Source organism: Suncus etruscus, chromosome 4 (assembly GCF_024139225.1).
Source record: "Suncus etruscus isolate mSunEtr1 chromosome 4, mSunEtr1.pri.cur, whole genome shotgun sequence".
Lineage (NCBI taxonomy): Eukaryota > Metazoa > Chordata > Mammalia > Eulipotyphla > Soricidae > Suncus > Suncus etruscus.
Genome location: NC_064851.1, coordinates 77213538 through 77238043, shown reverse-complemented (window position 1 = coordinate 77238043; position 24506 = coordinate 77213538). Strand labels below are relative to the sequence as shown.

The window sequence follows — 24506 nt, the reverse complement described above, 5'->3', positions numbered from 1 at the left end:
TTCTCTGTCTTCTCCATCTTCTTCTGTGTTATACTGTTTAGATCATCTGGGATGAAAAAGCCTGCAGTTCCTGGACCAGAATCTGGGAGGGGTGACCCACTCATCTCCCTGCTGTTGGTTCCCATCAAATAGAACTTTCTTTTTGGCTTCTACCTCATCAGTAACCTCAATAAGCTGCTGCAGGTTGGGGGATCAAGGTCCTCACACAAAGCACCTTAGGTAGAAGAAAGACAGTGGGCTTCAGCCTCTGGGATGCTGCTCAGAGTCTTCAGACCTCTCCCCTTCAATGTCTGCTTCTGTCCTGCCTGAGGGGGCCTCTGCTGTGTTCAAATCAGAGGTCATGTGTGCCAATGTTCTAGCGAAGGGAACTGCACACTCAGTCCACTTCCAAGAGGCAGTCATGGTGATAATCCATCAAAGGGTCAAAGGCATTCACCAAGTCAGGGATCTTCTCGAGTCCTTGGGTCACTGTTGGGGTGCCAGTTGTAAAATAAACCCCCATGGTTTGTGAGATTACCCCATGCATCACATCTCTAACCCCAGGTGGACAGGTCTGAAGAAGCAGGGTAGCAGTGAAAAATTAATAAACCAAGCCAGTCAGAAGAGTCATGGAGTCAGTTTGCTTCTCTCACCTCATGATATCTCTCCAAGCACCAAGCCAGAATTGCTCTTTTTCATTCTACCAGAATAAAATCCACCACAGTGCGGGGACAGGGTGGGGTGGGGTGGATAGGGTTAGGTGAAAAAGCAAAAGGAAACTGGGGAAATGCCTTTATTTTGGGTTAATAGCTGGGTGTTATCTTATAGGATGGCACAAAAGTCTGAATGTAGCATTGCCTGCAAGCTGCCCAGTTCGATCCCTAACACCAAATGATCCTCTAGCACCACCAGGAGGACTCCCCAGTATAGAGTAGAAGAGCAGATGAACACTGCCAGATGTGGCCCCAAAAGAAAAAAAAAATAGTAATTGTTTTTCCTTCAGATTTGTGAATCATCTCTGACTTCTTAGTTATTACTGGCATAAAGAATGGTGCTTAAGGCCCACAATAGGGGGTCCAGAGAGATAGCACAGTGGTAGGGCATTTGCCTTGCACACAGCCGATTTAGGACAGACAGTGGTTCAAATCCTGGCATCCCTTTGGTCCCCCATGCCTGCCAGGAGCAATTTCTAAGTGCAGAGCCAGGCATAACCTGAGTGATGCCAGGCCAGGTGTGGCCCAAAAGCGAAAACAAATGAACAAAATAATAAAAAAAAAAAAAGACTCAAAATAGGGGCTAACGCAATAGATAAGACAAAGGGTAGCCCTTACCTTGCATGTGACCCCACCAAGAATTATTCCTGAGAGCTAGGAAGAACCCCTGAGCTTTGCTAGGTGTGCTTACCACCACCACCACCCCAAAAAAAGCAAACTAAAACAAAAACCACTCACAATAAAGTTTTATGTTTTGGTATCACTCTTGATTCTAACTACTTTGTATAGTGAATCCTTTATGCCCACATTTCTTTTTTATCCTCATCAAATCCCATCTCATCTCCAGAACAATTTGGGGGCCAGAGTAATAACACAGCAGATAGGGCATTTGCCTTACACATGGCTGACTTGAGTTCAATCCCCAATATCTCATATGGTTCCTGAGCCTCCAGGAGCAATTACTGAGGTCAGAGCCAGGAGTAACTCCTGAGTACTGCCGGGTATGCCCCCCCCACAAAAACAAACAAAAAATAAAATGAATACAAAAATTTGGAAGCAGTTTCTTTTTCTAGAATTCAAAACAAAATTGTGACTGAAAGATAGTGGAAAGGCAGGACATTTTATTTTACTCTTTTAACACTCCTATGGATATATATATATATATGGATATTATATGTGCATTTCCATATGCTATACATACATATTATATATAGGACCTTAATTCCATATTAAATACTCTCATTAATCAATGGAAAGGACTGTAGAAATGGTAAAGTTCAATTTAAATGATGTTTAATGACCCATTTTACCAGATAAATAATTAAGCTCACTTCACAACAATGTGAAAATAGCAGTAATCCCAATTATGAAAGCACTTCTGAAACAAAAGTATGTCAAGGGCCTCAAAAAGAGCTAAGAGCCAGAGAAATAGGAAGGTGCTTGCATGCAGCTGATTCGTGTTCAAGCCCCAAGACCATGCATGTATGGCCCTTGGAATCCCACAGGAATGGTCCCTGAGCACAGAGCAAGCTTACTGAACACTTTGGCCTCCAAACCAAAAACAACAATGACAAAAAGGGCTATTAATTCCATTTTGAAAACACTAAACAGATTTGAAAATGCAGGTAGGTATCATACCATGTGTTCATTAACTGAATATAAATGTGTTTCAACTTTGTATTCTATCCAACGCAGGTTTTCTAAGCTTTCCTATTCCTTTATTCAAATGAGAAAAAGCCAAGTCTTTTCTTTGCCCACATGCATAATTTCCATCTTCACTGCCAGTCCCAATTCTAGTAAAATATTTCCTCCCTCCCAAATATACTGTAAGTTACCTAAGGGCAGAAACCATTTACAGCCTTTTACACTAAACTTTGCACACTGCCTAGCACTCAGAATGAACTTAATAAATGTGCTAGCACATTCACAAGTGTCAAAAATAAGGTATAAATACAGATAAGTGATCAAATTCAGGAAGCTGATGCTAAAATTACATTTCTGAGAGTCTAAAAAATGTGTCAAATCCAGTGTTAATGAATATTCATACACTTGGGAATTTAAAATGACATAACTTTTAGAATAGGGAATTTGACTTTATCACTGAAACCTTACATTTTTACATACTCTTTGAGTCAGCAATTTTATTTCTAGGCTTGTAAGAACTATCCTTACAAGGATAATGGGTGAAAAAAATAGACACATTTAGGAATAGTTGTCTCAGGGTTTTCTTCTAAACAAACTATGCTAAGCAATAGGAATTTGGTTAAATAAATCACAACTTAGTTACAGAATCCCTAAAAAGAAATATTATTGGCCAATAAAATACATTTATAGATAAATGTTTACTGCCATAAAAATCTAAGCACAGAATATTAAGTTTTGAAAGGAAAGTTAGTATATTGCAGATCATTTATGTGGAGCTTTAAAAACTATACATCATACATAAAAAGGGGCATGAAAAGACATGCAACTGAACATGGATAGTAATTATTGTCTGGGTGGGAAAAGTATGGGTTTTACTTTTTGCCTATTTGTATGTCTTAGTTTAACATTTCTATTTACCTATACATTATTTTTAAAATAAAAATAGTTTAATTAAAATTAGTTAACATTATCTCAAACAACTGTGCCAGCTATATTCACAGTCCTTACAACAATAAAAAGGATCTGTCAGTTATGCTTCTTAACTTCAAAACATTCTGACACGCATTATTCAAGAAAGTGGATGATTAGGAAAACACTTTCAAAAGAAAAGAAAAACCCCAATCCTGAACAATTTATAAGGTGGGAAATAAAAATGCTAGTATTTCTGCCAGTTAAGATTATGAATAATAGAATGGTGGTTATTTTTGGAAAATGTTTTATCTCTATTTCCACCTCTATGTATTGATTTCTGAGATAGATCTTTATTAGGCATCATTGAACTTGCTGATAGAAATTTTTAGTGGTTGAAGTGTGGGATCTATGAAAGAGGCAATTTCTTTTGTGGAAATAGAGAAAACTTGATTAGAAGTCAAGGGTTTTTATTTTTTGCTTTTTATTTTTCAGTTTGGGGCCACACCCAGCAGTGCTCAGGGCTTTCCCCAGAGATTACTTCTAGAGGGGACCAAGGGAAGGGACTATTTAGGATGCCAGAGATCAAACCCAGGTAGGTCATGTGTAAGGCAGACATCCTACCCTTGCTGTAACTCTCTCTCCAGCTCAGGCGTCAATTTTGAGTACTAGTCTAGGATTTGAACTAGTACTAAATCCAAATCACATCTCTAATCCTGACTCCACAGGTCAGTTTATTTTAGGGCCAAGAGGAATATAGTGAGACTGTATTAAATAGAATAGATAGAAGAGACCTTTACAAATGGCAAAGCACTTCCACCTTCACAATCCCACTGGATTAGATGGGATACTATGGACCCACAAATAGCCTAGTCCAATTTCATCAGCTCATGTGAATTAATAAAAGCAACTAGATTTGCCTTCTCAGTGATTTACCTTCTCAAGCTTTATACTTTGCTGTTTTGATCTTAACTACAGAATTTGGGGGGGGGGGGTTCCTCACCCGGCAGCACTCAGTGATTAATCCTAGTTCTGCACTCTGAAATTGCTCCTGGCAGATTTGGGGGACCATATGGGATGCCGAGATTCTAACCATAGTCTGTCCCCAGTCTGCTGCTTGCGAGACAAACGCCCTACAGGCCCCTGAACTACAGATTTTTAACTTGAAATCCTCTGAAGATGGTCCTTGTTCCCCCACAGAGGACATTCTGTAGTACGTTCTTGGCCAGAACACAGGGATTACAATGTAGTTTTAAAGCAGAGGTCCTCAAACAATGGCCAACCGAGGACATTTACCTGGCCCACCAGGTGTTTTTGCTGCCACTACCTGTCCTGCTTAGCAGCCGACTCATCCCAAGCTCAGAGTACACATGTGTGGGATGGACACCACATTCTTCGACTCCCCTCCTTCTCTGTCTCTCTACTCCTCCTTTCAGCCTCAGGCAAGGGTCCTCAAACTATAGCTCAGGACCAATAGTCCAGCCCTCCAATCTGAAGGACAGTGAACTGGCTCCATGTTTAAAAAGTTTAAGAACCCCTTAATCTAAAAGCATGAGCTATATATAGTCCTTCAACTCAAACCTAAAATAAGTTCTTGTGTTGATATATCCTGAACTGAATAGCTATTTTTTTTCTAAAACAAAAATTGGGAACTCCCACATATAGAATCCATAGTGGTTTATTGTCTTTTACATAAACATTGTCTTTGGTAGTTACATAAACATTGTCTTTGTAACTACCAAAAATCTGATGTCAGGCCATTAAATTTCCTAAATAAGTTCAAGCAAAAAATTAGTTGTAGCCCTCCTGCTAACACTAGCAGGTACGCAGCTGTATGCATCTGTGTCCTTCAACAGCTGCAGAGCAACCCTAAAAATCACCAAGGCTTATTACATTGTTTTTGTCCATGCCAAGGACACCGGCTCTAAACTGTAACAGAATTCCACAACTTTTTGGTTATATGAGATATTAGCACCCATTCGTCTGGGAATACTAAAACAGACATCCAGCAAATTTCATTCATCACATCCTTTCATGTCTGTTTATGTGTTTCAATTGGTACCATATTTTTTTAAGTGCCTGATTTTTTTTTTTTTTTTGTATGTGACTGGGGCCATACTGGGTGATGCTCAGGGGTTTACCCTAGCTCTGCACGCAGTGTTTGGGGAAATCAGATAGGATGCCATGGATCAAACCAGGGTCTGCAGTGTGGAGAGCAAATGCCCTACCTGATGTGCCATCACTCTGGCCCCGGGGCCTGATGTTTTTTCTCCATCTACTGTTCTCTTTTAGGAAAATATTCAACCATCTCATTAACTTGAGAGTGCAAATGCAGTTGACTTCCATTCCAGAAGAGTAAGTTTTAGACTTCAGATGTTTTAATTATTCACCTTCTGCTACTTCTAATATTTTTAAGGAAAAATAAAGACTTATTGGTCATTATGTATTTTCCCATCTTTTCCCTCATTCAACAGTACCTGTCTAGAATAACAAAGAACCACATATCTTTGAATCAAGTCAAAGTTAATAATTACATTTGTCTAACCAATGCTTCTCATATTTATCAATAACTTGTGGATACTTAATAAATATGGTAAAAAAAAAAAAAGGATTTTTAAAACTGGGCAAACTACTACCTACCCCCTGGGGCCCTCTCTTCTTCAGTCACTTGAGTAGACTGATATTTGCTCTTCTAGGGGCCCTGTTTTTAACTTTCCTGTAAAAATTCAGTGACTTCGTGGTCTCTGTGAGTCTGTCTTTCATACAAGGAGAGTATGGCTTGGCTTCTCAGAGCAGGGCTTGGCAAGCAAAGAGGCAGGAAACGCAGAAGGGAATGAGTCTGTCAGACTCATTTTCTTCTAGTTCAAATGTTTATTTCAGATTCGGGAGGAAGTGGAGTGGTTCCTTTCCATTTCCTCGTCTCTGGAACCTGTGAGTTGTGTAAGGCTTAGAGACTTTCACTCTACAGCATATCCTCCTCACAGGTTCACAAATGGAGAAAGATTCTTCAGAATTTAAACATAGCAGCATTCAAAACTCCCTGTACCATTCCTGGACCTGCTCCTCTGGGTTACACTGGAGCCATGCAAAGGACAACTGGGAGCAAAGCAGAGGGCAAGATTTGGGAACAACCTCTTTGGACTCCCAGGACCCAAGGGCCATGTCCCAATGACAGTTTTCCCTTCCACATGGCACACCTGAGGTCATTCACTGCACAGTCAGCCAGATATCACATAACTGGTGAATGCAACAGTAGGATCTGGGCCTTAATCCACTTCCTAGGTTCCTGAGACTTTTCATACCTAGTCTCAGCAGCAAAATTAAAAATATACCTGTTTTAGTGATGAGCTAATAGAATCTTGACTTTCCCATCCATACCCTTGGCTCTTATGCCAAACTGTTTCTTTCCCTAAATTCACCAGCTTGGCTCTGCAACTACTTTTTGTCTCTACCAGTGACACAGGTCATTTTTAATGCCAATTCGAGATCATCAGGAACTAAACTAGAAAATCCTGTGGTGAGTTTATTACTAACCTCTACCAGATGTGCCTGACTCTAACTGTAGGCTTCAGTGCTGAAACATAATTTTAAGTACAAATTACTTAATAAAAATATGTATACATGAAAACATCTTCAGTAAAGAAGACTCTGAGTCACTTAACACAGGTTATCCTGTGTAGCAATTGATTTTTAAAAAAGTCAAACATCTTAAAATGCATTCATTATAGTTCATTTAGGAAAGTTTCCAGGGCAGAGTGCTTGATCTAATCATGTTGGTTTTGTCAGCTCCAAAAGTAAAAGATAAAAATCTGACTCATTATCTCTATTCATAGCTTAGCTTTTTTAGTTGTATTACTCTTCTGAGGCTACTAATCATATTCACTAAGATCCACATGCAGAGATACATGCATGTAAGTGCAATTACATTTACTTTCACACATACATTTGTATTTACATATCCAATAGTACAAGTGAGTACAAATTATAAATTGCATTGCTATCTGACTTTTGAAAGTCTTCCTTGTTGGTTATTTATTTAATTAATAAGACAGACTATGCTAAGTCTATTAACAATTGTTTTTAATCAAGAAATATCAGGCTGATGGAAGGGAAAAGAAAGAAAAGCTACAGTAACATAAAGGTCATAATGGGACAAACATTCCTACTGGGAGATATTTTCATTGGAGCACACTAAAAACAAGCTATGCCAAGTCATGTACTTTTCACATACAAAATTATATTGTATCAAATTTAAATTTGTTACAACTGCCATGTACATTAAACCAGAGATAAGGAAAATGTAACTCAATATCTGATCTAGTGAAACAGCAACCAACATTAGCTCTCAGCCACAAGAAGACACTCCATGCCATTACTGGTGTCAGCTAAACCTCAGCCAGTTTGTCTTATCCAGCCCTGTTTAAATAAATATGTGACCATCGCAATTAGGAAGTCTCTATGATGAGGCAATTTTGCTGCTCATTCTCAGTGCCCTGTATTTGCTGCACTTAAAATAGACATTTGGACCCATGTCCTTTCTATTACCCAAAGGGGGGGAAAATCACATACACACCAGTCTTTTTTCTTTGGACTTACAGAGAAGCAACCTGAGCCGGCCAGTGTTGAAACTGGAGTAGGTCACTGTACACCACGATAAAATTCCCTAATCCCTGAGCCAAATCTCCCTAAGGGGGATCTCCTCCTGATCCTTCACTTCCCAGGCTGACTTTTCCATTCGCTCTCTCCTCTTTCCCCCTTTCATTTCCCCCTACCTTGAAGCCTTGATATGTGATCCTTGGTGGGGGCTCAGGTTTCCGTTTTTTTACAGCTTAGGCCTTGCTAGCTGTATACATTCCTTTCTTTCTGCTGGGCACTGATTACTTACCAGGGCTTAGTTTACACTGGTCCAGATGAAAGCCGTTCAGATGAAGGCAAACACAGCCAGGCAGTTCCAGCGGCACCGATAGGAAGCTGCACAAGGCCACATTGTGTTCCTGGTGACATTTTGTTGCACATATTTTTATACAGGGCAGCCAACCTGTTGTTTTACTCTAAACTCTAGGTTTGAGTAGATGGCAGAATAATAATACCCAGGAGGCTTTTGGGGAAGGTTTTTTATTGATGTAGCTATTAATATTAAAAACAAAAATCCTGAGTTTCAAATAACCTTTCTACTCTGACTTTTGAGAAGGCACTATTTAAATAGGAACTCTGGGTACAACTATATTATGGAGATGCCTCCCAAACCATCCCACTAGAAAGGGAATGTTATGACTTCCACTGGCTAGGAGATGTTCAGACCTGACTGAAGACTTAGGCCAGGAGTCTCCTATACATTGTTCCAAACAGAGAGAAGACTCTACAGGCAAAGCAATTATTTTCCCACAAAACTTCTCATTTGATGCTACTCTGTACTAAAATGGAAAGGATTAAAACTTTAAATAGTAGTTGATTATTTGGAAGGAAAAAAAAAAAGCACATTCTCAAAAGAGTAAATTCTGTGCACGAAGGTTAGCACCATAGTTAGTCCTGCAGCACTGGCTGAAAGTTGTGTAATTTTTCCCCTTCACACAACGTTGTTTTTGTTTCTTCCTCACCAGTTCAGACAAACATCTGTTATACTGCAGAAGGACAACTATCTCCCCAAACCACGGAGAGTACCCGCGGCCAAAGTCAACAACTCAAGCCCCAAGCATGAGCACAGTCAGCCTTTATATCCAGCCGGGATAACATTTCACATGTTTTGATTAAAATTAGCTAATTTGTAATTCTAGAACCTATGAAACTTAAAAGCTGCCATCCGTATAGATCACATTAGGCAATGTTTTAAAGGGCCAGAGCACAGTCGATTTCCTAGGGCTTCACCTTTCTCCTCTTCCTCTAACCCCCAATTTATATGGGGGGGGGGGAGAGGAGTAAGTAATCTGAACAAGCAGGATAGGAGGGAAGTGTCTCAGGAGGGAAATGAGAAAGAATGATCATTGTGGGCAATGAGAATTCCATCCCCTTGGGAAGACAACTCCTAGTCTACTCGGCGCTCCCCCTTTTTAAACTGTCGGTCTCTGGGATCAATGTGTTTCCATCACAAGGCAGGCACTGATTTCCTAGACAAACCTTCCTTAAGAATCCTTGTAGTGACGCTGTACCTCGTGCTTCCAGGCACTAAATTCCTCATCCAGAAACAAACAAATAAAAAAAAAAAAAAACCCAGGACCCTAATTCCAAACTCTAAATCGCTATGGACATTTCCTGGAAAGGTAGATAAGAAGCATAGGCACCTAAGCACACAAGCGAGAATAAAGATCCGCTCCTTTCTAAACGCGGGCTTCAGACAAGCCTCTCTAGGCATGTGCTTGTTCTTACCAAGAAAACGCCAAAAAATGCAACCAAATGCAATTCAATTTCCTGCCTATATTCATCTCGTTTGTCTTCGAAATACAAACTTGACCAAGTCCATTTGGGCGGTGTGGAGGACTCGAGGCAGAAAACGAGGAACTCCCAGACAGCTGTCGAATGAAAACTAAAATACAACCTCCTCCCCCACCCCCACCCCAAATTTGCTACTTGATTGTAACTCACCCAAAAAGAGATTTCAAGGCTAGGGTGGAGAAGGTTGTGGGGTTTTTTTGTTTTTGGTGTTTTATTTTTTTACATCGAGAGATTTAGGAAATGCGCGTCAAATTGTGCTCGCAGAGCCAAAAAGCTGCAACTTCACGGAAAAATAAAGGGGTGGGGGGAGACGGAGGGTCCTGGGAGCGCAAAGCAGCTCTCGAGCCTTCGCTCCAACGCGAACAGCTGGCGCTCTCGGAGCGCGGCGCTCGCCACCTCTGGAGCACCGCTGTCCTAGCGGGGAGCCGGGCCTCGCAGAGAGGATTCGGGCCGGCCTTGGCGAACAATAGGCAAGCGTTGAGCGCAGGCCGCCCGCACAAGGCGATTTGGGGGCTCGAATGGCCCCGTGCTGGCGGGGTGACCCAAAGAGGGGAGTAAAAGCGAGCGGGAGGCGCCGGGGAACGAGGACGGAGACCCAGCGAGGGACGCAGGGGCGTGCGGCGGCGGACAGAGCGGTCCCCCGGCCCCGCGCCACTCCGACCGCCGCTCGCCTAGGCGCTGACAGCTCGCCAGCTTCTTTGGGGGAAGCGGGATCGGGGAGCCGGGGAGAGTGACTGGGGAGCAGGCGGCAGGGAGCTGCACGGGGGGGCCCGACCCGGAGCCTTTCTAACTTTGCAGGGATCCAAGAGAGGGTGCCTGGGGGACAGGGGAGTCAAACTACCGCGCCGACTTAGGAACGTCTCTCGGGCACGCCCCGCCGCCACTTGGGACCCTTTTCCCCAGGCCCCTGCCCCGGCACCGAGCCGGGGAGCCAAGCTGGGGCTTGGGAGGTCCGAACGAACTGTGAGTGGTTTCCTCTCCGCAACCCCTCCTGCCTGCCACCCCGTTCAATCGGAGCTGGACAAATCTCGGGGATGCAGCCGGGCACCTGGAGGAGGAGGAAGAGGAGGAGGAGGAGGTGGAGGAGGAGGAGCCGGGGCGCTCCGGCATCCTTCGGACACTGCCAGGCGCTCCTCGGCGTCCCCCCTCCACCCACCACCCATGTCCCACGCCACGGCCCCGAGAGCGCGCTACCTTCATCTCCTCGTTGATCTCCCGCTTGACGGGGTGCGCCGGCTTCCTGCTGCGCTTGTTTTCCGGGGGTCGCCCCTCTTTCTCCATTTCTGCCATTTCTGTTTTTGTGTCTGGCTGGTGCGGAGATGAAATGGCTGCTGGCGGCGGAGGTGGTGCTGATGGTGGCACTGCTGGCGGAGGTAGCGGGCTGGCGGGGCTGGGGCGGGGAGGGGGAGGGCGGGCGGGCGCCGGGCACGCGGGGTCTCTCTCCTAGCGGCCGAGCACGTCAGTGGCTGTCATCAGCGGGGAAGGTCGCTCGCGGAGAGTCGGGGATGCCGCGGCCGCTCCTGCTCCTGCTCCCGCCGCCAACGCCGCCGCCGCCAACCACGCCGCCGCCAACGCCGCCGCTGCCCCAGCCGCCGCCGCCGCCACCAACGTCGCCGCTGCCGCTGTCGCTGCCGCTGCCGCCGCTGCTGCTGCTGGGGTGGCCGCTCCCGCCGCCGCCGCCGCCCGGCTGCATCCTCGGGGCCCGGCGCGGTCGCCAGCCATCTCCCGGCGCTCGCTTCGCCCCGTCCGCCTGGCCGTCCGTCCGTCCGTCCGTCCGTGCGCAGCGCCGACCGAGGGGCCGCCCGGGCCGCGCGCCCGGAGAGCGGCTTTGGAGCGTGCGTGCGCCCAGCCCCGAGTGCGCCCCGGAGAGCGCGCCAGCCCCGGCGCCCTGCGCCTCCCGCGAGCGGAGCGGAGCCGAGCCGAGTCGAGCCGAGCCGAGCCGGGGGCGGGCCGGGGGCCGGCGCGGGGAGGAGGAGGGAAGGAGGGGCCGGAGGTCGGCGGCGGGGGGCGAGGACGGCCCCCCAGCTCCCGCGCGGGCGTGGCTTCCACCGTCACCGGAGACGCCGGTGGAGCTGCTGCTGGCTCGCGCCGGCTGCCGCTTCTTCTCCCTCCCTCCCTCCCTCCCTCGGCTGGACGCGGCCGGCGGGGTTCGCGGCCGACCCAGCTCCCCCTCCTCACCGGGGCACCGCCCTGCACCCCCTCCGCGAGACCCCCGTAAGGGCCCGCCCGGACTCCCCGCCGTTCGCTTTCGTTCGGGGCGGTGCGCTGGCTTGGGTCGAGAGTGGATTGTGCAGTCCGTCCTCGGAGCTGCCGAGAAAGAAAGAAAGAAAGAAATGAATGGGGGTGAAGGGAAGAGGTGGGGCGCGGGGACCGACTTAGGGGGGGGCGCGTTTGAGAAGGACCGCTGCCCCGGCCCTGGCGAAGGCCAAGCGGAGCGCACCGCCCCCTGACAGCGGGCGCTCAGGGTTTGGGGGCTGGAATCCACACTCCGGACCTGCCTTCAGCTGCTAGGAGAGGGTCCTCCTGAGGGGGTCACCAGCGGGCTAAAGCAGCACAAGGACCCCTGGAGAGGTCCCCCCCCCCACAACCCCGCTCTTACCGCTCAGCTTCAGAGAAAGCGTGGATTAATTAGCATGAAAGCTCTGGTGCTTAACGAGCCACTTAGAATAGGGCATCACAGCCTTCGACCCGCTATGTCTTTCTCTGTCTCTTTATCTATCTCTGTCACTCTCATCTTCTCTCTCTTCCCCCTTTCTCTCTCTGTCTCTCTGTCACTTTCACCTTTTCTCTCTCCCCCTTTCTGTTTCTGTGTCTCTTTATCTCTGCCATACTCTCCTCTCCTTTGTCTCTGTCTCTCTCTCTCCCTTCCTCCCCCCACCCACATACTCAATAACTTTATCCAGTGACACTTTGTTCCGCATTCCCAGAGACTCAGCTAGAACAATTTGAGCAGGGTGAGAGGCACTGGAAGTGCTGGATGTCCCATACAGTTGGTCTCTCCCGGGCCCCAGGGCCCTCTCCACGCCACGCCCGGGTCCGCTAAGTCTTGTCCCGCTACGCTGATTGCCCGCAACTGCCCCCAGCGGCCCCGGGCGCCTGCTCTTGGGGCTCGGTGCTCCCGGCCTGGCCCTCGCTTGCTAGACTCTTGGCATTGTTCAAGAGGAGGTGATGGGTGAACATGGGGACGAAGCTTCAACAAGACCCTGATACCCTGGACACCTCCTCGCCGCGGGGACCCTTCATTTTCCCGTGCCGCCACACTTCGTAATTACCCAACACAATGTGATACGGGGGTGTCCTGCTCCTTAGTGAGGAGTTCGCACAATGACAGTGGGGAAACTTCAAGTTACACACGATTTTAAGTTATTTCAAAAAAAAAAAAGAGAGAGAGAGAAATGAATGCAGTGTGAAGCTTCCTATTAAAATCTCGGTCTGGCCTTTCCAAAGAAGCTGGTTCATACTGCCAGCTCCCGTTTTAACATGGTTTTCTTTCTAAAACATCTAGAAGAGATACTGGGGCGCGAGCTGGCCAGCAGGGGTGATGGGGCGGGGGTTGGAGGTGGAGTGAACCCGAAGACAGGGCTGTCTGTTTCTGCATTTTAGCAGTATTTTTGCTTCCACAAAGTCTCGTCACAAAAATTTGCGAATGTACCCAAGAAAGCGGTGGCACTTCCCGACGCCTCTTTTCTAGCCCAAGAACAGAATGCCACGCAGAGTCGCACCCTGTCCCGCATGGCTCCATAGCGCTCAGGTGAAGCTAGATGATAAGGAGAGTGGCTCTCAACTCTCAACTCCCTGTGGCCAAGGAGTCTTGCCTGTCCTGGGAAAAGTGAAAAATCTTGGAGTAGTTATATGGGATGCAGAAAAAGCAAGGCATGGAGGGTGAGGTTTCCGGGAGCGCTTTGAGTACCGCCTATTGGCTTTTTTTGTTTGTTTGTTTTTGGGTCACACCCAGCAGCACTCAGGGGTTACTCCTGGCTCTACGCTCAGAAATCGCTCCTGGCAGGCTCAGGGACCATATGGGATGCTGGGATTCGAACCACCGTCCTTCTGCATGCAAGGCAAATGCCTTACCTCAATGTTATCTCTCCGGGCCCCCTATTGGCTATTTTTAATCTAGACCTCTGGGAGTGAACCCCGGTGCACAGAGGTTGAGAGTTCAAGTGCTCTGGCCCTGTGAGGAGCTCTGAAGGAGCCCCCAGGATTTACTCAGTGAGCCATCTTTGCTTGGACACAGCAGGACCCTGGCCAGCATGCGGGGGTGGATGGGTTTGCAAAGCAAGCGTGGCCTGCCAGGGCTGCAGCCCCTAGGGAGGAAAACTCTTTCTGGTTCTTTTCGCTCTGAATTTCACCCAAAATATCTGATAAGTCATGTGTGGGCTGCAGTTAAGTTTCTGTGTTTTGTCCTCTTGGTCTTTAATAGAAGTAGTAAGAAAACTTTTTTAATTTTTTGACATTTGCATATTCTAACAGGATGGAAATATATGTTGTAAAGTATCCAATAAAAAAAAAAACCTTTGTCTTTGGAAATATTTTTAAGTCCCCTCCATTTCCTTTGGTGCCAGAACCATTACAATTGATTCACTGTTGTTCAGTTGATATCAAATAACAAAATTATATACCCCAAGTTCTAAGATACAGTTTCACAAGTTAAGAATAAAATAAACAGAAAAGGGTGAACTAGCGCTCAAGTTCTATTTAAAGGCAACTATATTTCCTTTAAGGAAAATGACTTACACTTTCCTGGTTCAGGCATTTAATAAACATCATATTAACCAGCCACCTGTTCTTTCACAGGCATTTATCTTATGAAAAATGAGGTGAGAGTATTGCATTCAATTCTGCCATAAATACTTTTAGTAACTGAACACTCATCAAGTGTGGAAAACTTTGAGTCTAGAAGGAACTTTGGAACTAGTGATGGTTACTCAGCGTTTGTGACAAGGCATAAGTTTCTTTGCTCACTGTAGATGACAGTTATTATGAATTTGAATACAACCATGTTCCCTGGGTAATTTCAAATGGTTTCTAAGAGCCTACCCCTATATGGGTGGGAAGTTTCATACATACCTCAGAAAAGCCACTCTCTTGTTTCTAGTGTTAACCATTGGGCTTCACTACCCCTCCCTCACCCCCATACCCGACCTATACACTCAAGCTCTGTATATAGAAAAACTCTTCATCCTTCCCAATAGTATTCCTGCCAGTCACCAAAATGGTAATAGGACCTGATGACTCAGGTAAGATGACTTCTTTGGTACTTAAAGGCTGCTCCTTTCAAGGTTCCATTCATCTAGGAAAAAAAAAAAATCAGTGCAACTGGAGGGAGATAGAATGATCTGCCTTATACCCTAAACCCCTAGATCTATGTCTTTATTATTTCTAAGTAATTGAATTCCTAAGTCCAGTCCCTAGTAAGGAATTTTTTTAAAAAATTACTTATTTGTTCATATGGTATCATTACAAATTGAAAATAGGTTCTCCATTCCTTTATATATTGTTTAAAATCAAGGTTATGGAGCCACCCATCTTTCACATCTTTTGGGCTGAAGGTTTAAGTACAGTGAAAACAAAGTCAAACTATTCTTATGTCTTACCTAACTTTCTGAACTGAGAGCCCATGAATATAATAAAATATTTGTTGTACTTAGAGAACTAAGTTTGTTAAGACTCAATACATAGCCAGTATGTCTAGGTTGTAGAAATTAAAGGAATATATTATAACTTAATAACTTGTAAACAAACAAAATTTTCCTCATGTTGAACAAGTTTTGTGATCTAAACAAATAAATGGATTAAATATGTGGGACAATTACTATGATGAATGCATATAAGAATGATCTCATTAAATATTCATAAAATTTTATGAAGCAACCTCTACTATTATATTATTTCCATTTCACAGATGAGGAAATTATGGCACCAACAATGCCACTAAATCAAAAATTAGCAAGTACTGGGCTATGAATTTATAACTTTCTGTTTAATTCTCAGTGGGAAGCTTTTGACATTATATTAATGTGATTTAATTCCTCCTAAACATCTGTTTTTTTTTCTACTCTGTGGCACTTATTTTTCATATTTAGAAACTTTGAGATTGTGAAGTATATAGCAACAAATTCTTGTTATTTTTGCTGTTGTTGTTTTGGGATCACACCCAGTAATACTCAGGGCTTATTCCTGGTTCTATTCTCAGGGATCACTCTTGGAAGAATTCTGGAGACTTAACTCAGTGCAAGGGATCAAACCTGGTTGGTCGCATGCAAGGCAAGTGCCTTACCCACTGTACAGTCTTCCTAGCTGCCAATTCTTTTAATTCTAAATGACAATTTTTCTAGATTGAGGGATGGCAAAAGCATGTGCCTTGCATGCTTTGGACTTGGATTCAATAGGAAGGAAGGAAGGAAGGAAGGAAGGAAGGAAGGAAGGAAGGAAGGAAGGAAGGAAGGAAGGAAGGAAGGAAGGAAGGAAGGAAGGAGGTTAGGAAGGAAGGAAAGGTAGGAAGGAAGGAAGGAAAGGTAGGAAGGAAGGAGGTTAGGAAGGAAGGAAAGGTAGGAAGAAAGGAAGGAAAGAAAGAAGAAAGGAAGGAAAGACAGAAGGAAGGAAGGAAGGAAAGACAGAAGGCAAAGGGCTGAAAGAACTAAATCAGTTCTTCTCCCACTCAATGGTAAATAAAATAACTGCATATTCTAATTTGTAGTGTTCTTTTTCCCCTTTGGGTTATGCTGCAATAGCAAATCATCAAAAAATTTCAGGATCACAAACAAGGCCTTACTCAAAAAGTCTGCTGGAGATCCAAGACACTCCAGAGCAGCTCTCCTCCTATGATAGCCTAGCCTCACACCTTTATGCCTAGATTCTACGAGAAGTGGTCAAAAATAAAAGGGCTGAAGAGTGAAAGTGTTGAGATGTTTGAAGAATTCAAACGGGGCCCAGAGCAGTGGCACTAGAGGAAAGGTGTCTGCCTAGCAAGTGCTAGCCTAGGACAGACCATGGTTTGATTCCCTCAGTGTCCCATATGGTACCCCCAAGCCAAGAGCGATTTCTGAGCGCATAGCCAGGATTAACTCCTGAGTGTCAACGGGGGTGGTCCAAAAACAAAAACACAAAACAAAACAAATAAACAAAAAAAATTTAAAGGTATTTGAAGTATAGAAAAGTAACTAAAAAGGGGGGCTGGAGAGGTGGCGCAAGCGGTAGGGCATTTGCTTTGCACGCAATAACCTAGGACAGACCGTTCGATCCCCTGGTGTCCCATGTGGTCCCCCAGGATAGGAGCGATTTCTGAGTGCATAGCAAGGAATAACCCCTGAGCATCACCGGGTGTGGCCCAAAAAGAAAAAATAGAAAAGTAGCTAAAGAATGCAAGTTGGGTTATACCTGGAGCCATGGTAAAGTATCAAAATTTTAAGAGCAATGTGAATAAATACACAACACAAAGAAATCTTCGTTTTATGGAAAGGTCTAAGTTTCTGGCTCCACCATTTGGATTTACTCACAGTATAATTTAACTGCCAATTAGGTTAATACCAGGTTAACTTATTCAGGGCCTGTCCCCTTCCCTGCTCTCCCCAGGACATCCTATTCCCCTTTCCCATAATGCCATGATGAAGTTTATGTCCTTCCCAGAGTGGGTGCTTTCCTTCAGTCACAAAGATAGAAACAACTTCCCAACTTGTATTTTCAAATAGATTCAGGGTTCTTTGCAGGGAAATAAAGGGCTTCATTCTTTTAGGAAGTTGGGTCCACCTCCAAAAGTGTTTAAGACTTACTCTTGGCTCTATGCTCAGGAACCACTCCTGGCAGGACTCAGGGGACTATATATGTTATGAGGGAGTAAACTGAAGTCAGCCACATGCAAAAAAAAAATGCTTTTCCCATAGTATAATCTCTGGCTGGGACTTCATTCTTTAAAGAGAACTTAAGTAAATCATTTATATAGTTTTTGTCTTTGCTACAAAAATAGCTTATATTTGAAACAAACAAGTAATGTATAGTGGTGTGAATTAGACAAAATTGTATACATTTCTATATACAAATATGTGCTTGCTGTTTTTCTAAAAATTATTACTGTTTTTACATAGCCTTCAGCTTCCATGTTGTATAGACTAATGCAGATGTGTGCCAATTTAAGGTAACATGACACATGAGCAGTCATCACCTCCCTAATAAAAATGTTCTTCACTTTCAAAATAGAGTACACCTGTGTGCCTTTTAATAGTAATTTGCTAACATGTAATCATTCTAATTTACAAAAATGAGATTTTCATATATACTCTCTTGCAAGGACATTTGAAATGCACCTATGAGACAAGCATACCAGTATTAATAAGTTCAAGGAAAACTTCCATTGACATTACCATTTTCATTTGTGCCTATTGAAACAGAGATCAAAGTCTAATATTTATTTACCCCAAGCATCTTTATGGAAAAAATGTTAAGCTCAGCTATCCATATGCATATGAATAGAACACTTTATGTGAAGTAAGTGCATGGAAATAAACGAAGACCACCCAAATGAGAACAAACAAAGGCTATTTATTTAGAGCAAGGAAGTCAGGCACCATCACTTGCATTTGGCAGAGATTCAAAGGCAGACACACGAGAGAGAATGCTCTGTAGTGAGGAAAGGAAAGCCGCCAGGTGAGCTCTGATTGAAGGTTGTTGGCATGGAAAGGCTGGAGAAAGGCTTGCCAAGAGGTGGCCTAACTCAAAACAGGCCATCTCATGCAATCAATTTGGGGATCATATTTGGCCTTCTCTAGTTGGTTCTTTATCTAGTTGCAAGAGGGGGTGGTGGTAAGATATTGGAAATTTGACAGCCATCACCCAAGTCGGAACTGTTCAGGAATGATTTAGCCAAGAAACCAGCTCAATATCTCCAGTTTACTTATACCAGACAACAGGTTTGAGATCAGAGCTCTGTTATTATATATGGTCTGGTTAGTACTCATGTGTAAATTAGTCTTTCGGGTTCTCAAATATAAAATAATTTAGAAACAGCTAAATCAAGGCAGAAGGGAACTTTCATCTGTGATAAGATAAAATTTCTTGAGTTAAATAAAAATTTTGTTTTGTTAGTATAGTAATCTGCCGTTATACATCTAGGATACATATCAAAGTACCAAATTGATGTCTGAAACTTTGAGCAATACTAAACCCACACAAGTGTTATGTTTTTCCTATAAAAAATTAAATTCGGGGCCGGAGAGATAGCATGGAGGTAAGGCATTTGCCTTTTATGCAGGAGGTCATCGGTTCGAATCCTGGCGTCCCATATGGTCCCCTGTGCCTGCCAGGAGCAATTTCTGAGCATGGAGCCAGGAATAACCCCTGAGCACTGCCGGGTGTGACCCAAAAAAAAAAAAAAAAACACAAAAAAGAATTAAATTCATAATTAAGCACAGTAAGAGGTTAAAATGACTAATTAAAATAGAATAGTTATAACAATGTGCTCTAATAAAGATTATATGAATATAGTTTTTCTAAGTATCTCATTGTACAGCATATTTCCTGACCACAACAAACCACCATAGAAAGCAAAGTCATGGATAAAAGGGCTACTGTACTTGCTAATTTCTTTCTACCCTATACAACCATTAAAACTGGATTTTAGGATTTGTTTCTTCAGGGTAAGGATGCACCAAAAAGAAATTTACAACAACAACAACAAAAAAACCTGAGTGTCACACGAGTTTTGAGGATCAAAATGAACTTATGAAAATTCAAGGCAGAAAAATAATTTAAGAGTAAACTTTATTCTGAGTGTCACACATAGATGTTTTTGGTTTTGGTTCTGGGTTTCCTAGGAATAATGCTCAGGTCTTACTGGCTCTGAACTGAGGGATCACTTCTGGCATCCTTGGGGAACCATATGGATTGTCAAGGATAGAACCTGGCTTGACTATATGCAAAATGCACTTACCTACTGTACTTTTTCTCCAGCCCCATCTAGATTTTAAAAAACAAGACCCAATAACCCGAAAGATTTAAATGTAAATTCATAAAAGAGAGAGAGAGAAAGGTCAAAGGAAAAAGCAGAAATAGACAGTGCCTGTTGTTGGCAGGACAAAGAGCAAAGAAGCAAAGGCACTTAATGAAAGGAAATTTGCCTGCAGAAGATGCCTATCCAGTTCCAAGAAATGTCCAAAACAGCACAAGGAAAAACTGGAACACTCTCTAGATCAGAGGGAATTTGAAAAAAATGCCACAGAGCAGTTGAAACCTGTGCCACTCTCCCAGACAGTGTCTGGCACAGTCAGGATCCATATGGAGCAAATCAGCCCAGCATGGCAGATGCTATCACAGTCAGGGAGGTATAGGGTAATGGAGCTTAGGAAGAAGGTCCTGGGTGGCCAAAAATGCTATCTCCTCACTCTCACATGTGTGTGTTCTGTGTGGTCAACAGTGGAGCAGGTGTATCTCTGGGAAGCTACAGAATTGCAATAATATTGTTAATCATAGACAATGAGGAGTTTGATCTCAGAAGAGCCATCCAGGGAAGGAACAGTGACTGAGGATGAATGCTACCTCTCTGCTTGCCTACCATGGAGCAGCAGGTCCTGTGTGGAAAAGCACAGTGAGTAAACAAAAGAGCATATCAAAGTAATGGGGCTTGAACTTTCTGTGTCTATGCCCTAGCCCCATAGTCTTGAGCAAGGAGGATTGAGTTGAGTTATACAGTACTTTACATTTATCAAATGCCTTATGGTTTTACATTAATACTTATAACTCACACTTCCATTGACCCTAAATCCAAATTTGCTTTCAAGCAATCAAAAAGTGGGACATTTTCTTGGATTGAAGAAACAGTATTTTGCTTCACATATGGCCAACCCAGGTTCAAATGTTAGTGGTGCATATGGTCCCACAAGCATAGAGCCAAGGATAAGCCCTGAGCATAGCTGAGTGTGACCCTAATATCTACATAAACAAATAATTTTAAATGGATTTATTTTTTGTTGAATCACCATGAGATACAGTTACAAAGTTGTTGATGGTTGAGTTTCAGTCATACAATATTCCAATACCCATCCCTTCACCAGTGTACACTTTCTACCATTGATGTCCCAATTCTTTTCTGCCATCTCCGCCACCTGTCTCTATGGCAGACACTATTCTTCTCTCTCTCCACCCATTTATTTCCTTTTAGACACTGTGGTTTGCAATACTGTTATTGAAAAGGTATCATGACTATCACTTTATCTCCTTTCAGTCTTGTCCAGGATACTGGAATATTTTCTGCATGTTTGTTTAATATGTAAACAATATTACTCAAACAAAAATAGGGGCTTATGGGGATTATGGTCTTAACATCATAATAAAACCAAATTAAACAACATTTTTCAGTAATTTGTCAAAACTCTGGTAAATATAACAGTTACATTTGAGCTGCCAGTGCCTTCCTCAATTATATTCAATACTAAAATAAATATTCTTTTAATGGTTTGATTTATACAGGCACTACTGTTGATGAAGCCATACTTCCTTTTAGAAAAATAAAATCATTAGACTTCCAACAATCATATGTTGAGTGAGATCATCAACTATGGCTCATTGTGTTCCTGTTATGAGTCAACTATTTGGCACGCATTATGTGATTTATTCCTCACAATCATCCTTGAATCTTTAATGGTCTCCCTTACACACCTGAGGAGAATGAAGCAGCACTTTGGGCTGCAGGAGAAGTGGTCGTCAATCCAAGAAAGCACCTTAACCTTTGTAGTATCTCTGCTCCTCTCAGCATAGAACCAAGAATAGCTTTGAGTGCTACGTGATACAACATCCCTTTTCCTCATCCCCCATAAAATTCCAGATCTGTCAACACCCAGATAGATGAGGTATGCTTTTAACTGCACTCCAGCTCTGCTCATCTTTGTCCAATCCTTTTATTACTAGTTTTAGGGAATATGAAACAGAGCCTACAGATATATACCTAATTTTAATTTCTTCTTTATTGTAATTCATACTTACCTGTTATGTTTATTAAAGCAGCCAAACATGGAGACTGGGATAGCTCAGTGGCAGGACTCCAGCTAGTAAGCCCATGCCTGGTAAGTCTTGGAGGTCCATGACAGAGTGGGGAATCCTAGAGGCTCTACTGGGGGTGATCCCAACACCACAACCAAGTGATTGTTGGCAAGCACCACAAAGAGAGTTGTGAATCTTTCATCAAGGCAGAAATAACAATAATGGAAAGCAGTCATAATAAAATACTCCAGCTTTCAAAATATCAGTAATATCTTAATATTCTCAAACCAAATAAGATATGCAGCAAATGATTTCAGAGGACTGACATCTCTGTTTAGACCTTCCTCCTCTGTAAAACAGTTCATGTAGCTGGAAGCATTTGTCTTTCACAAAAAAAATTTGTCACCAGTGGACCATTGAACCAGAAGTTGCGTCTTTATTACTTCTCTAAGAAAGGAAGTTGAATAGGTAAGATTCCACAGTTTAATTGAAGACATTTTATGTTTTAGTGGAAGAAAAAATATTTTCAAAAGCTAAGTGATAAATCAAAAGTTTGATTATAAATCTTTTTTATTATAAATCTTAAGTTATATACTACACATGTGTTTTTTTTTATTACATTAATATATCAGTTTGTATACCAGTTGCCTCATGACTCCTGCTCTAGCTGAGTTATCACTTTCCACCTGGTGCCAATGGGGGTTGAGTGAAGATGATCTACTTTTGCAGATCCAGATGTGAAGGAGGGCTGGTTATCTGTGGAGGGAGAGCTAGGAGAGAGAAGACTCCCAAATCTTTATATTTCCAAACTTGTCATTGAAATTCTTATCAACTATTTCGATATAAAAATGTTGTGCTGCCTCAGAATTATTAATTCACCATGATATTAGAATTAATGAAGTACAGTGGGTGCATACTGTGCTGTATGTGGAGAGTTTCCAGGTATCTGATGTATATACATTTCAGTAACCAAACTTCTGACATTGTTTTCCTTTGTTTCCTCATCACACAAAAACTGGATCAAGAAAAGGATAAATGCTCTCTATGTATATATTTTGTTGGAAGCATACTAAGGGCAAGCACACTGCTAGGCATTGTGTATATATAAACATAAATGATAAATTTGTTTTTTGTTTTTTTTTTTTGGTTTTTGGTTTTTGGGCCACACCCGGTGACGCTCAGGGGTTACTCCTGGCTATGCGCTCAGAAGTCGCTCCTGGCTTGGGGGACCATATGGGACGCCGGGGGATCGAACCGCGGTCCGTCCTAGGCTAGCGCAGGCAAGGCAGGCACCTTACCTCCAGCGCCACCGCCCGGCCCCTGATAAATTTGTTTTAAGAGCAAGACAGATTTTAAAAAAGAGGAGAGGGCCGGAGAGATAGCACAGCAGTAGTGTTTTTGCCTTGCATGCAGCAGACCCAGGATGATTGGTGTTTCGAATCCTGGCATCCCATATGGTCCCCCAAGCCTGCCATGAGCGATTTCTGAGTACAGAGTCAGGAGTAACCCCTGAGCACCACCAGGTGTGACCCAAAATCCAAATAAATAAATAAATAGGAGAGTGACAAATTTTGAGTAAGGAATAAACATGGCAGGCATCTGATTGGACCTTGAAGAATGATAAATGAGATGCTATTGGGTGAGGGAAGAAGGTTTATTATTCCAGCCAGAAAAAAAAAACTATTAAGAAAGGTATTACAGGGCCAGAGTGATAGGATAGCTAAGGCACTTAGTAGTAAGGAAAGTAGGGCACTTGCTTTGAAGTGACCAATCCAGGCTCAATTTCTGACAACCCATATGATTTCTAGAGCACCACTAGGAATGATCCCATAGTGAAGAATCAAGAGTAAGTTCTGAGCACTTCCCAGTGTGGTCCAAGAACAAACAAATATGCATAAAAGGTGTCAAGGGATTGAGTGATCTCAATGTGTTGAGGACAGGCTTTGCATGCAGGAGGCCCAGGTTCAATTCCTGGCACTGCATGGTCCCCTGAGCACTATCAATAGTTACTTTAGAGAATGCACACACATGAGTATGCACAAATAAACACACATACACACATCATGAAAGGTGCCAAGATGGCCAAGTAAAATTAAAGGAGAAATCAGAACTATAGCTTAAAGAATTGAGTAGAGGTGGGAGATGAGTGGAGAGAAAGATACGTACTTCTCCACAAAGCAAGCAAAGATAAAGGAAGGGTAAATAATTTTGCCTATAATAAGTATGATATAGGGTGCTATAAGGTTGCCCCAGGTAGGAGAGTACCAGATTGCCAATGGTCACAGGAGTTTTTTCTTATTATTATTTTGTGAAACGATATTTTATTAAACAAATCTTTTTTTTTTTTTTTGGTTTTTGGTTTTTGGGTCACACCCAGCAGCACTCAGGAGTTACTCCTGGCTCTACACTCAGAAATTGCTCCTGGCAGGCTTGGGAGACCATATGGGATGCATGCAAGGCAAATGCCTTACCCCCATGCCATCTCTCCGGCCCCATTATTAAACAAATCTTACTAAGAAAAAGATGTGGGGCCGGGTAGGTGGCGCTGGAGGTAAGGTGTCTGCCTTGCAAGCGCTAGCCAAGGAAGGACCGCGGTTCGATCCCCCGGCGTCCCATATGGTCCCCCCCAAGCCAGGGGCGATTTCTGAGCACATAGCCAGGAGTAACCCCTGAACGTCAAACGGGTGTGGCCCAAAAACCAAAAAAAAAAAAAGATGTGACAGTAGAGAAAAAGAGGAAATAATGTGATCAAGGGGCCGGGCGGTGGCGCTGGAGGTAAGGTGCCTGCCTTGCCTGCGCTAGCCTAGGACGGACCGCGGTTCGATCCCCCGGCGTCCCATATGGTCCCCATATGTTGCCAGG

The 24506-nt window shown here is 43.5% G+C and overlaps 1 protein-coding gene across 1 annotated transcript in view; it reads right to left on the bottom strand.

Moving 5' to 3' along the window:
- SOBP (sine oculis binding protein homolog) overlaps nucleotides 1-11068 on the bottom strand; it is a 162942-nt gene extending 151874 nt beyond the window's left edge. Inside the window, exon 1 of the mRNA XM_049771170.1 lies at nucleotides 10869-11068. Coding sequence (XP_049627127.1) covers nucleotides 10869-10964 — 96 coding nt within the window. The 5' untranslated portion in view covers nucleotides 10965-11068. The remainder of the gene's footprint in view (nucleotides 1-10868) is intronic.
- Between the last annotated feature and the right edge of the window lie 13438 nt (nucleotides 11069-24506).